Source organism: Lissotriton helveticus, chromosome 7 (genome assembly GCF_964261635.1).
Source record: "Lissotriton helveticus chromosome 7, aLisHel1.1, whole genome shotgun sequence".
Taxonomy (NCBI): Eukaryota; Metazoa; Chordata; class Amphibia; order Caudata; family Salamandridae; genus Lissotriton; species Lissotriton helveticus.
The window spans coordinates 1521989005-1522001046 of NC_136068.1; the positions used below are offsets into that span (position 1 = coordinate 1521989005).

General features: G+C 44.9%; 1 protein-coding gene across 1 annotated transcript in view; it reads left to right on the plus strand.

Moving 5' to 3' along the window:
* The window catches only part of LOC144770445 (beta-2-glycoprotein 1-like), a 127871-nt gene extending 117275 nt beyond the window's left edge, over positions 1–10596 (plus strand). The window contains exon 8 of the mRNA XM_078654966.1: positions 7719–10596. Coding sequence (XP_078511092.1) covers positions 7719–7783 — 65 coding nt within the window. The 3' untranslated portion in view covers positions 7784–10596. The remainder of the gene's footprint in view (positions 1–7718) is intronic.
* Positions 10597–12042: the final 1446 nt, after the last annotated feature.

Genomic DNA, 12042 nt, shown 5'->3' on the forward strand with positions numbered 1-12042 from the left:
TATTCTATCTAAATGCTGCTCTTCTTTTCTGAGTCAAAAGTTATGCGAAAAGGGTGATGTTGTTGAATAATCGAGGGAAGAGAGGGCGGAGTGGGATCAGATCTTTGAACACACCAAGGGACCAAAGGAGCAAAGGACGATGAGCAGGCAGGCCCATCAGTCAGGCTCAAAAGGGACGGGGACTTCAGGCACGAGTGGGTCAGCAAATCGAGGGCTTCAAGGCAGCCCTTCATTCCTTCATCTGCCGAGTTTGAGAGTGGTGCCTCGTCCCGCGTCTCGTTGCTCTGCGACTCCACCTTTGGTCGCGGTCACACGTGCTTCATGATCTGTGGCCAGGCTGTGCGTCACGTCCAGCTCCTCTCCTCCGGTGATTGTATCTTTGAATGGGTACAAAACAAGTTTTAGAAAACTGGCAGGAGAAGACATTTATACATCTCAATTCCGTCCCCACTCCTAAGTAGGTGGGGGATAGGTTCATCGGTCACAGTCAGAAGTCATCACTTATGGAGTATGTAGGAGGGCATTTCCACTGTATTCGTAAGCCTATTTGGCGTTCATTCGTGGCATACGTGGAGAGAAATCGGACTCCCATCGACAGTGTATTCTATCAAACTCGAAATCGAGTCCTTAGGTAGAGACTCGCCCCTTTTTTTTTTTAACCCAAGTACTGACAATCTTACATTTCCCTTCGGGGTCGGCTAACTCTTGCAAGCAGGGGGGTTATCATCATGAGAGGGGGGCAGAGGTTAAACATGCTTTTCTTGGGGAGCGACGGCTAATCAAGGTCATCAATTACGCTTCGGGGATAGCTGATATGGAGCCGGGGTCAATCGGGAGAAGCGAGGACGCTCTGGACAGGGAGCTGGGGTCAATCGGGAGAAGCGAGGACGCTTTGGACATCCGCACTTAAGTGCAGAGAGGTGAGGCAATCTGGGCATTGGGGATTGCATTTCTAACGAACTGAAAAACAGAAGACCATTGACATTATAGTCCCCCTATAAAAAGGCCAGATTAGGGGACATCAGTCGTCTTACCTGTCCTTTCTTCCATTACCAACTCGGGTTCTATCGTTTTGCAGAAAGGAGAGGTAGTAATATGGCAAGTTACAATCGTTTTAGTTCCTGTCAATTTTGCCGAACACCTTTGTGTTCGAAGAGACCCAATTAAGTTTGTGCCGGTGGGGCACAACGTTACCACATAAGGGAGGAGGGAATAGGGGGACCCTCAGAGAGAGAGAGAGTCGTCCGCACTCTAAACGAACCACTCGGTACACGTATGACATGGAGAGAGAGAGAGAGAGAGAGAGAGAGAGAGAGAGAGAGAGAGAAAGAGAGAGAGAGAAACGTGTACAATAATGGGCCATTCAGTGCGCACACAACACAGAACAGCAGGGGTCAAGTAATACGGAAACACAGGCAGAGGGACGACGTAGATCCATACATTACGTACACACAAACTCAGGCGGGGGAGACAGTACATGTATTATATACAAAAATCCAAGACAAAACATAGAACAGTTATTGGCCAAAATGATCTCTTCCTGTATGCTGCACATCCTAAGCTCTTTTTACCTTTTTCCTCTCTTTTATCGTCGGCTGCCTTCACTGGTGGCTTTGGTTGCACACACACTTACGCCTTTGGCAATTGGTCAAGAACTACCCTGGTCGGGCTAATGTGTTTTTCAGGCTGAGGCAACAGTGGGTGTCAGTTGTGAGAACAATGGGGCAGCTTTGAGTTTCATGTCTATGAGGGTGCGAAAGGAGGTAGTAGATTTTAAACACTGGCAACATTCCTAGTCCTCCGAGCGGAGGGTACTTGGGTAAACCTCATCTCGGAATATTCCTTAAACTTTCCCTATCTAGTTAAACGTAGGAATTTATTCATTAGTGCACGTCATTCCTGGTTGTATTATTCGGGGTGCCAAGCGAAGTCATATTTTGTAGTTTCCGCTTCAGGCTGTCCTCCCAAGCGCTAAGTTCAGGGAGAGAAATAGTATCGTTTGCTCGTCGTGTGTAGGCATCATAATCGAACCCCTTTTTCCCATCTCTTCGTCCGCTAGATCACCATTTTTTTTTTTTCGTACTTTAATTGACGTTCCGATGTGACCTGCAGAAAGAGGGAAAAAGAAGGGGGGCGGGGGCAGCATTTAAAAACACATTAGCGCGCATAAACCCGAAAAGGCTTTTACTTACTACATACTTGGTCTATCTCCACGGGACGCAGTCCCTGCCAACTTGGCGTTTAAGCCCAGGTGGACCGTTTAGTGTGGGAGAGATGATTATCGGAAGCCTGTGGAAAGCATAGGTCGCCCAAGTGTGGTATTACGGATCGCGTGCAGGGGGGTCAGGTGGCACTCCTTCGGGGCGACTTAGGGGCATTTTAAAACAACTTTCCTGATACAGGTAGCATATAAAGGATAGGCTAAATACCAGGATCTTTAGCAGTTGCTTTAGGCTGTACAAAAATGAAAAACACATACAACAAAAACCTGGACCGTTCATGTTTGCAATATTTCTGCGTACTATACTTTTTAACCCTTAACTAATCGAGCTGAGCCATTTCACCTGTATTTTAGTTATATCGGAAATAGTGGTCATTTATTCGAAACTTACCAATCTACGCGTGACAACTACGTTTGCTTTTTCCAAAAATCTTTAATAAGAATGTCGGTGCACAAATACGGGCCTACAACCCCATGGGCCGGCCACGGAGCAGGCTGGAACTGTACATGTGGGGATACTTATTAGTGGAAAACCTAATGGAGTCGGTGGTCGTTTATTTCATAATAAAAGGTGCGACAAGTGCAATAAAATCATATCGAAACTTCAGTGTGAGCGAGTATCATAAGTGTTGAAATTCAGACTTTCAATAATCATGATGCGCCAAAACTTAACAACAATTCATTGTCCGAATGTTCAATCAGTACCCTTCTCATGTCAATTCATTGTCCGAACACATAATTAGCACTCATCCCATATCAATTCATTGTGTTTAAAAACTGCATATATATTTCATGACACCAAGGCTGAGCAATCGGGGTACAACAAGGAGTTGAAAGTTTCATTTGTACCAGCGCCATTTTGGGGGCAGCCAGGCAGATCCAGGCATAGTCAAAATCTCCACCAACTCGTGGTTGGCCCAGAGCCTCTTTCGGCAGTCCAAAAGTTCCGTTAAAGGGCAACAGAAAGGATCGGCGGTATGAACCATCAGTCAAAAGGGGGAGGGAGGCAACAATTTTTTCTACCGGGTCATACTGGGTTTTCACCGGAACTGATCCGAACTGTAGTCTGCAGGATTTTAGTCATTCAAACTGAGGCTGGCGCCAGCATGGGAGCGCCGATGTCTCGCGGCTACATTTTCATCGTTCCGCGGGCAATCATGGCAGTCATTCCCCATCGGGGGTGTCTGCGGGGGTCGGGGGCCCCCGTGGCTCTTATAGAATCTTCAAAGTCGAGGAGCACACTTCTGATTGTGGGACTCATTTCTTAATCAACAAGCAACCGGGCCATCCCTTCACGCCGGGCCCGCTCCTGCAGGGTCGACCGCCATTTTACGAGTGGACGAACCCTTGTCGGGTGAGTGGAGCGTTGGTGGTGCCACTGGGGGCCTCCACCTGGGGAGGTGGGAGAGGCTTGTTCGCGCCGCCTCTCCCTCCCAGCGCACCCCACGCCGTTTTTCTCGGCGTTAATCATTCATGATGGCCGGACCAGGCGATGAGAGGGGGGGGGGTCGGAGGCATAGGCAAGACATCCCCCCCCCGGTGGCCTGCAAGGCGCCGCTTCAGGGCCGAACGGGGAGCTTCTACCAAGCCGTGGCTGGACCAGGAGATGCGAGGGGGGGGGGTCGGTGGCATGAGCAAGACATCCCCCCCATGTTGTCGCAGCCATTATTGAAGAAAGAAGAGGGGACGCCCGGATCCCGTCGGCCTCGGCTCCTCTTCTGGCCCACCTTACGCGACGACCTCCCCGACCGACGGCTGGCAGCAGGACCCGCCCTACACGTGCCGAAGATCTCGTCTTCCGGATGGGCGTAGCCGCGGACCTGTTGCACTTGGGGAGTTTCCAGAATGGGGGTAGGTATCTGCTGACTTGTATCTATCTCATGTTACCGTTATTGGGGCGTGGCAGGCGGGACAGACATGTTGGGAGCAGTGAGAGGTGGCGAAGCCTAGTTGCCTCGTGGCCGTCGCGATGTCAAGCCTGGCTTCTCTCACCATTTTCATGTTTTCTTATTACGGGCTTATTTCTACCGTTTCTTATTTCTAGTGAAATCATGTGTTTTATCGTGAGCTTATTTCTAACGTTTTCCTATTTGTGGCGAAATCAAAAAACTCATCAGTGGCCTACTGATTTTGCTTTCTTATTTCTTTCTCTCTTTTTTTTCCTCTTTTTTTTTTTTTTCTTCTCTTTCTAGCGTGTTTCATGCTAAAGTTTCTGTTAACAGGATACGGTGATTACTTCGTTATTGTTGCATATATCCTATTTATTAGGGGTGCCCTCCGGTCGAGCCAGATGACCTACCTCTAATAAATGGTCCGGGTGGAACTATTTTACCAATCAGTGGGGAGTAGATAGTCACGAGAGATTTACAACGGAGGACAAAGGTCCACATTACCTACCCTTCACTACTTGCAAAGATTAGACAGAATATTTCTTTTCTATGTTATTTGCAAACAGGGAATGCCTCAAAAGAACTATTCCTTGAACAATAAATGTCCAGACAATCAATCAATCAGTGGGGAGAAAAAACAGGTATGACGGATTACAATAGGGGACAAAAATCTGCATTACCTATCCTTCACTATCTGCAAAGGGGGGCAGAATATTTCTATTCTTCCCTGTTTGTAGACAGGGAATATCTCAAAGAGCAATAATCGATAAAAATCGATAACAAACAATCAGTGGGAGAAAGATAGGCATGACGGATTACAATGGGGGACAAACGTCTGCCTATCCTTCACTATTTGCAAAGAGAGAGGAACGTTCCTATTTATCGCTGTTTGTAAATAGAAAATGTCTCAAAGAGAACCAATACTTCAAGTACAATCAATCAATCAATCAGATGGATAAAGCCATCCTACCAATCGGACGTAAAGACGTCCTACTTAACCTTACCCGGACCGGACCGTGTGGGCAATTCTTCGCCTTCCCTTTTCTAGCGCCCAATTGTTCTCTTTCTCCATGTTTTTATCGCAGCATTCCTGTGGGATTCCAGTCAGGACAGTAGGTCACTTGAGAGAGGTCCTTTCGGAATCGGTGAAGTTCATTCAATCGGCAGCCGGACGAGGGCCCTCTCAAGGCAGGTATACTCCAATCATTTAGATGTTCACCCCATCGTCTGGACCTCTCTTACCGGACCTTATGTCGCTGATGGACCCCGCGTTGGGACGCCAATTGTGGAAAAGTCAGCCCATATCGCACCTGATGCCCAGGCTGCTGGCGCAGGACGCCTCTTAGTTCCCATCTTTGAACAATTACAAAATAAAAGAGACGGGCGCTGGAAGCAGGAAAACAAGAACAGAGTTTTATTTCTCATGAGGAGAGCCTGTCATTTCGGACACTCGCGTAGTGTCTTCAGGAGGTGCTCTCTCTCCCGGAGGTGCTCTAACAAGTTTCTCTGAGGCTTCGTCTTTTATACACATGTTTATGATGCACAAACATTCCTTATTGCAATAAAGACGCTTTGAAGTAGGAAAAAGCATGCTTGGAATCCCAGCTTCAGGCCTATTCCCATACCAGTCGCTCAGACGTCATCCTCCCCTCCTGAATGTAACAAGAGATTGTGATCTCTCAGCCGGACATTCCTACAGGACACGAGGGCAGGAGGGGATGATCAGATCAAAGGTTGGGCAGGCGATAAGATCGGGCACTTCGGTCGGTGTATCACGGTTTTGTTATGCTGGGCAGGAAAAGGGGGGGGGGTGTACATCCACGAGGCTTGGTCTTAGGACTTGGGACCGGGTCGAAAGGCCAAGTGCAGCTGGGGGGGGCTCGTCAGCTGAGGGGAAGGGTGTTCTTGGGAGGAAATGGGGGGTGTGGGTCAAGCAGGAGTGTTACTTCTAGAGCAGGGTCACGCAGAGGGAGAGGGTCTTATGGCCGATGCATGAGCAGTGCGCGCGGGGAGGGGTGCCGGGGGTTTAACAAACGGGCAGAGAGGCCATGGTGCCTAAAATGGCTGTCGTGTATGTGTGTGCATGGGTCTATGCTGGCGGGATAACACAGTCAGTGTTTCGCGATATCCGTTCTGCTTACAACAAGGGGTACAGTGAACACAAATGAACGCCGCTTATGTGCATATACATTGCCATTTTCAACACATGAGGCACAGTGCTCGTGTGCTCATGACGAGCTGAGCTCGTCACGGCCACACCCGTTTTCGTGGAATGTTCAGCACAGCAGGGGAATTATCCCCACGTGTGAGCGTTCCACGGCCCATGACGAGCTGAGTTCGTCATGAGCACACGAGCACCATGCCTCATGACGAGCTGAGCTCGTCATGAGCATGCAAGGAGTTAAAGTATGGAGCGGAAAAGAAAGGGATCGCCCACAGAACTCATGAAGGTTTAGGTCAAGAGCTTTCTCCATTGGGCAAAAAGTTTCACAGCAGAGAAAATAAGGATGCATTTGTATAGGAGGCCCCATTTCCTCTGCGGATTGCTGTGTTATATAGAATTTCGCACAACAGCATATGAAACTGGTAAGTTTCACATGACACCCCCAGCAGTAAGCCTGGAAACCTGTGCCAGGTGCAGCTTTCCAGGGATACTAACAGGCGTACTGGTGAGAAGGAAAAAACATAAAAGTGCGACCAGGGGGAGCTGTAAATCTCCACCTCTACTTGGATGTTTTTATTTTTTAATGGATAGTTCCCAATGTCTGTACCCAGAAGTTAGCTGCTTGTAATAGTACATAAGGGGGCAGCAAGCAAATGCCAATGAGTCCACTGTTGAATATCGTCAGGAAATAAAGTTTTGTGACCTTCAAAAGATGCCTGATGCAGGCAGACATATTTTCCCTACAATTATATTAGGTTTTTAGGGCCTCATTTATGAAAAGTGTAGCATGACTGCGTGAAAACAGCAATGCATCACTTTTCAGTGCGCCCTTCTTGCGACACCATAGATACGCAATATTAACTGTACTGTGCTCCATGTTGCAAGTATTTACAGATACGTCAGGAATCCTGACGTATCTGTAGGTGCAAAAGTGGCTCATTGCTGTGGTGTGTCTGAAAACAGGCGCAACTCCACCAATGTGTCCTTTCACATCATGTGTCACGCCTTACACCTGCTGTGAAACAGGTGTAAGGAGTTGACGCAGTGGCGTCCTAAAAGTGGCATAGTGAAATCTCATAATTTCACTGTGTCACATCTACGACGTTTTGATGCGGGGGAACGCCCACCCTGCATACATTCTACCTGAAGCAGGTATAATGTAGCGCTGGGGTTTACAAAGTGAGGCATCTACCTAGTTGCGTCAATTTGTAAATCTGGCACAGTGTGGCGCATATTTTACATCGCCGTAGTGTCACGAAAAGTGAACCAACAGCGGCGTGAAGGGCTCATAAAAAAGGCCCTTAGTTGCAAGTTCCAATGTTTCTAGTGCAACGACTTTCTGCAACCCAGAATATAGTCTAACATGCGTATTTGCCTTCCCCTGGCCTCGAAACTGTGAAACACCTCTCTTTTCTCATGAACCTTCTCTTGATTCTTTTTTTAGAACCCACTGTGCTGCAGTACCATTTTTTTCCAAAGAAAGTGGTGTCAGAAATTGCTGCATGCTGAAAAATGAAGCACATTACAGTTTCTTGCTGAAAGAATGGAAACAGAGGCATGCACCGCACATCCATCTCAGAGAGTTACGCCATTGTTTACCTGCAACACTGGGCAGCCTAACTTGAGGTTCCAGACCTCGCAAGAAGACCTTCTACTGAGCTGGGTTCCAACGTGCTTGCAGTCTTAAAACTTTACATTCCATAATGTTATACTGACATTCCATCACTGGCCTCAACTTGCCTTCTAACATGACTATTCGCATACCTGGGAACTCTCAAGCTTTGTCCGCAGTGAGTCTTAGGGATTTCAGCCTAGTTTTATGGTTTCAGAGACAATTTCTCAGGGTTCCCAACATTCCTCATGTCTTAACTGTGTTTATTACTGTTGACTTGCTTACGTTTTACGATGCCGCTTTGCAAACCAGCCAGATGGTATTCTGTTGTAGTTGTATGACCAATTGAATCATATTGTGCATCTTCAGTCAAGACCACAAATTATTATATTCATTAATGTCACCCAAGACCACAATCCACAAATCTAACAAACCACTCTATGGTGTCACTCAAGACAACATCCATCACTTCTATGATGTCATTGAAGACCAGTGCCAACTATGTTAGTGATGCCACACACGACTACAACCAACTCCAATGATACAACTCTCAACCAATGGCAACCATTTGTAAGAGGCCACTCAAGATCAAAACCAACAACTTTTGTGGAGTCCCTAGGCACCACCGCCAACCCTTTCTGTTATATCACTTAGGAGCACAATCAACCACATCTATGACATCACAATAAGTAGCACTAACCGGTTTCATGATGCCACTCAGGACCAAGCCAACTACTGCTCTGCCATTCAATACCACAGTCAACCATTTCTACAGTGTCATTCACGAACACACACAATCAGTTCTATAATGTCATTCAAAAGCAAAGGCAACTACGTCCATGCTGTCTATCAAGGGCAGTACCAAGTACTTCAATGCAGCCTCCTGAGATCACAACCAACGCATTCTAGACTGCCATTGTTGAGCACAATCAAACACTTTTAAGATCTCTATGATATCACTAAGGGCAACAATCAACAACTACTAGAATGTGTGTTACTCTAGTACAATCAATCATTTGATGATGTCTGTGGAGGCCACACTCAAGCACTTCTGCAACATCATACAGTTCCATTAACTTACTCAGTGACATCACACACATATTCCTGAGGAATTACTGAATCACCTGCAAATGCATCAGTCAATAGTTAGAGTTTTTTTAAAGCAAATTATATTATTATCAAACAGATTATATATATTGACATGAGTATTAGATTGTAGTGTGAATGTGTTATGGATGTTTGTAGTTAGGATGTTGAACAAATCATGGTCTCTATAGGTCTATATCCATTATGTTTTTATATTTAGAAACGAAGTATGAATTTTGAACAAATTGTTTTGTATTTTTCTAAACACTAGTGTCACTATTTGTATTCGACATGTTCTGATATTTTCATTATTTTGAAGTTGCCCTAGAATATTTACATATGTATTTCCCTGTCTAGGTGAACTTCACATTACTACCAGGGGGGGGCCTTTTCTTTGCAGTTATATTTTGGTACCATACTTTTTCTATAAGGTTTCAGAGTGTATAGGAGCCACGGGGTGCAATGAGTCGAATATATTAGAAATGGATGCTCAGCCTACAAAAATGGAGGTGCCCTAATACAGATTTGGAAAATATTACTAGATCATTTTCAGCTCCCCAAATTCTCAGATGTATTGTTAAAAAAGTTTATCTGTGGTTGATTGAAAGTAGGAAGAATTAAACAATAATCAGTTGTGCTGAAGATTGCTCTTCTGTTAAGTAATGATGTTGACGCACTGAGTAAGGCTTATCCATTCCTCAGTACATTGAATGACATTGCTCTTGAAATAAAACCAACCACACAAAACTAACACATCACAGTTTTACATGAACCTCCTGTAGAAGTGGCGATTATTAGAATGTTAGAATTGTTCAGATTCAATAACTTTGATTGGTTGGGATTCAAATGCAACATTTTAGTGAAAATATGATAATTTAAAATATCTGAAAGCTGAATGTAGAAGAATTTCTGAACATTTTGCCCAAATTCTAGCCTAACACTTAAGTGAGTTTTTACTGAGGATGCCCTCTTTTAAAACAGAGCCACATACTTTTTATTGCTCAACGCTAGGAGGTCACAAATATATGAAACCTTCATTAAACATCCTTTGTTGCTGAGTGTTTCATAGCCGCAGCTGCACCAATAGGCTCACAGCTAAGGTTTGCAGGATGGATATATACAAGAATATATTTGAAAGAGATTGTGTAGAAATATTTCAAAACTTCTGTGCAGCAGTAGTCAATGGATTTTTGAGTTTGATAGAGAAAATGTTGGTAACCCTTGTTAACTGTTAATGGACTGTGTGTATTTCACAACCAACAAATGTATTTCTTACCTTTTTGTAAATCACTTCTTCAAACCATGGAAACTTCTTGGGATACATTCCATCTGCTTCTCATCCAAAATACACCCAGCCATTCAGCCTCCTACCTCTAAGAATCCTGCACTTGAAGACGCACTGAAACCCTAAAACTGATCTTGTACAAGGTTGTGAAAGCTCTTTTTTTGTTCACTGGACTGGAAAAAACAGGACACATTCTCGTGCTCTGGAGGAATCAATGCAGTTGTTTGGAGGCTCAAAGTGTAAAATATATTGAGTTTTTTATTGATGTATTTATTTTTTTCTTGATCTTGCAAAGAGCGACTTTTGTTGTGTACAAATAAATCGGGGATGAGAACACTATATGTGTGGTGAGCTTTGATTGTTTACAGTCACTGGTATTTCATAGATGCATGATTCGTGCAGGGGGCTTATCAGATTTAATTGAGCCACCTTCCAATATTTCTAATAAATGAGTACATATATTAAGCCGGGTTCCACCAAGTCACATTTCCTCAGAGGCCCTTCCAACCTTCACAGATCTGACTATTGGTTTTCTGTACAGGGCAGAGGTGAGGGACTGCACTCCAGTTCCTAGATTTCCAGGGTACATACGCAGAACGTCCTCAAACATCAACCTTGCTCTGTGCTTCTCTGAAGGTGAACTAGGGGTAAGTGACCTGGTGCTCATCAAACAAGCTGCACGAGACAAACATTACCTTTGGCAGTGAGCTGTGTCACAGGTCATATGACTCATGAAAAGGGAGAGTAACAACCCTGAAGCAATAAAAGAGCAAATGTTTTTCATATTCATTAATGCATTTATTTATTAGCATAGACTCATATCATGCAACACTCTTTTATGGTCGCAAGCCCGGTGATTTGCAAAGTCATAAAGTTTGTGACTGCAAAAGGAATTTTTAGAATGTGCAAAGATCTAAAAATGACTTTTACTATCCTTTCTGAATTGCAAATTGAAGGGGTGTAAAATGGGTGTTCCCCTATTTCCAAATCAAAGAGAAATCTATCAGTGAGTTGTGACTGCAATTGGAAACCATTAATGAGTTATCGATCCTGAGTTGACGTGAAAGGGGCCGTCAATGGGTGTTGCAGTGGGCGTTCCACTGCAACATCCATTGCTTTTTTATGCTCCCCATATTTGCAAGGATGGGGCAACTCCAAAAACTAAAGCCAGGTAAAACCTGATCTTATGATGGCGATACAAGGAAAAATCTTTAATTTCTCCTTGTATTTTGCTCTTTCTCTGTGTGCTGCATTCTTCAGCACACAAAGAAACAGCAAATTGCCTTTCAAGATTGTTTATGGGCAGGAAGGTAACCATTCCTGCACATAAACAATCACCATTGCAGAGCAGGCACCCTTGCACCATGACGCAAAGGTGCCTGCGCTGGTGCTTGTGCCGGTGCTAGGTAGCTTTTTTAGCACCAGAGCTTGCGAAATGCAGAGGTGCACCGTATTTTTGTAAATACAATCCTTCACAGCATTAAAAAATGTTTGGAGCACGGCGGTCCCAATTTTGGCATGATACCGCTCTGCGACATTTTATTGTAAATATTCCCACCGGTTTCTAGGCATCACTCAATGAAATGGAGGTGGAGGAAGTACAATTAACCAGGGAAGATAACAGCTCAAAAACACATGCAATCTCGCAGAGATTGTATTTTGCCAGGCTTAAGCAGGAGAGGACAATGTAAGTGTATGGCAGCTGCATCCAAGCTATTTCCCTCTTTCCATGACGTTAACACTTTGGCAGAGACTCAAGCTCTCCTCCCAGTCATTCAGTCACCT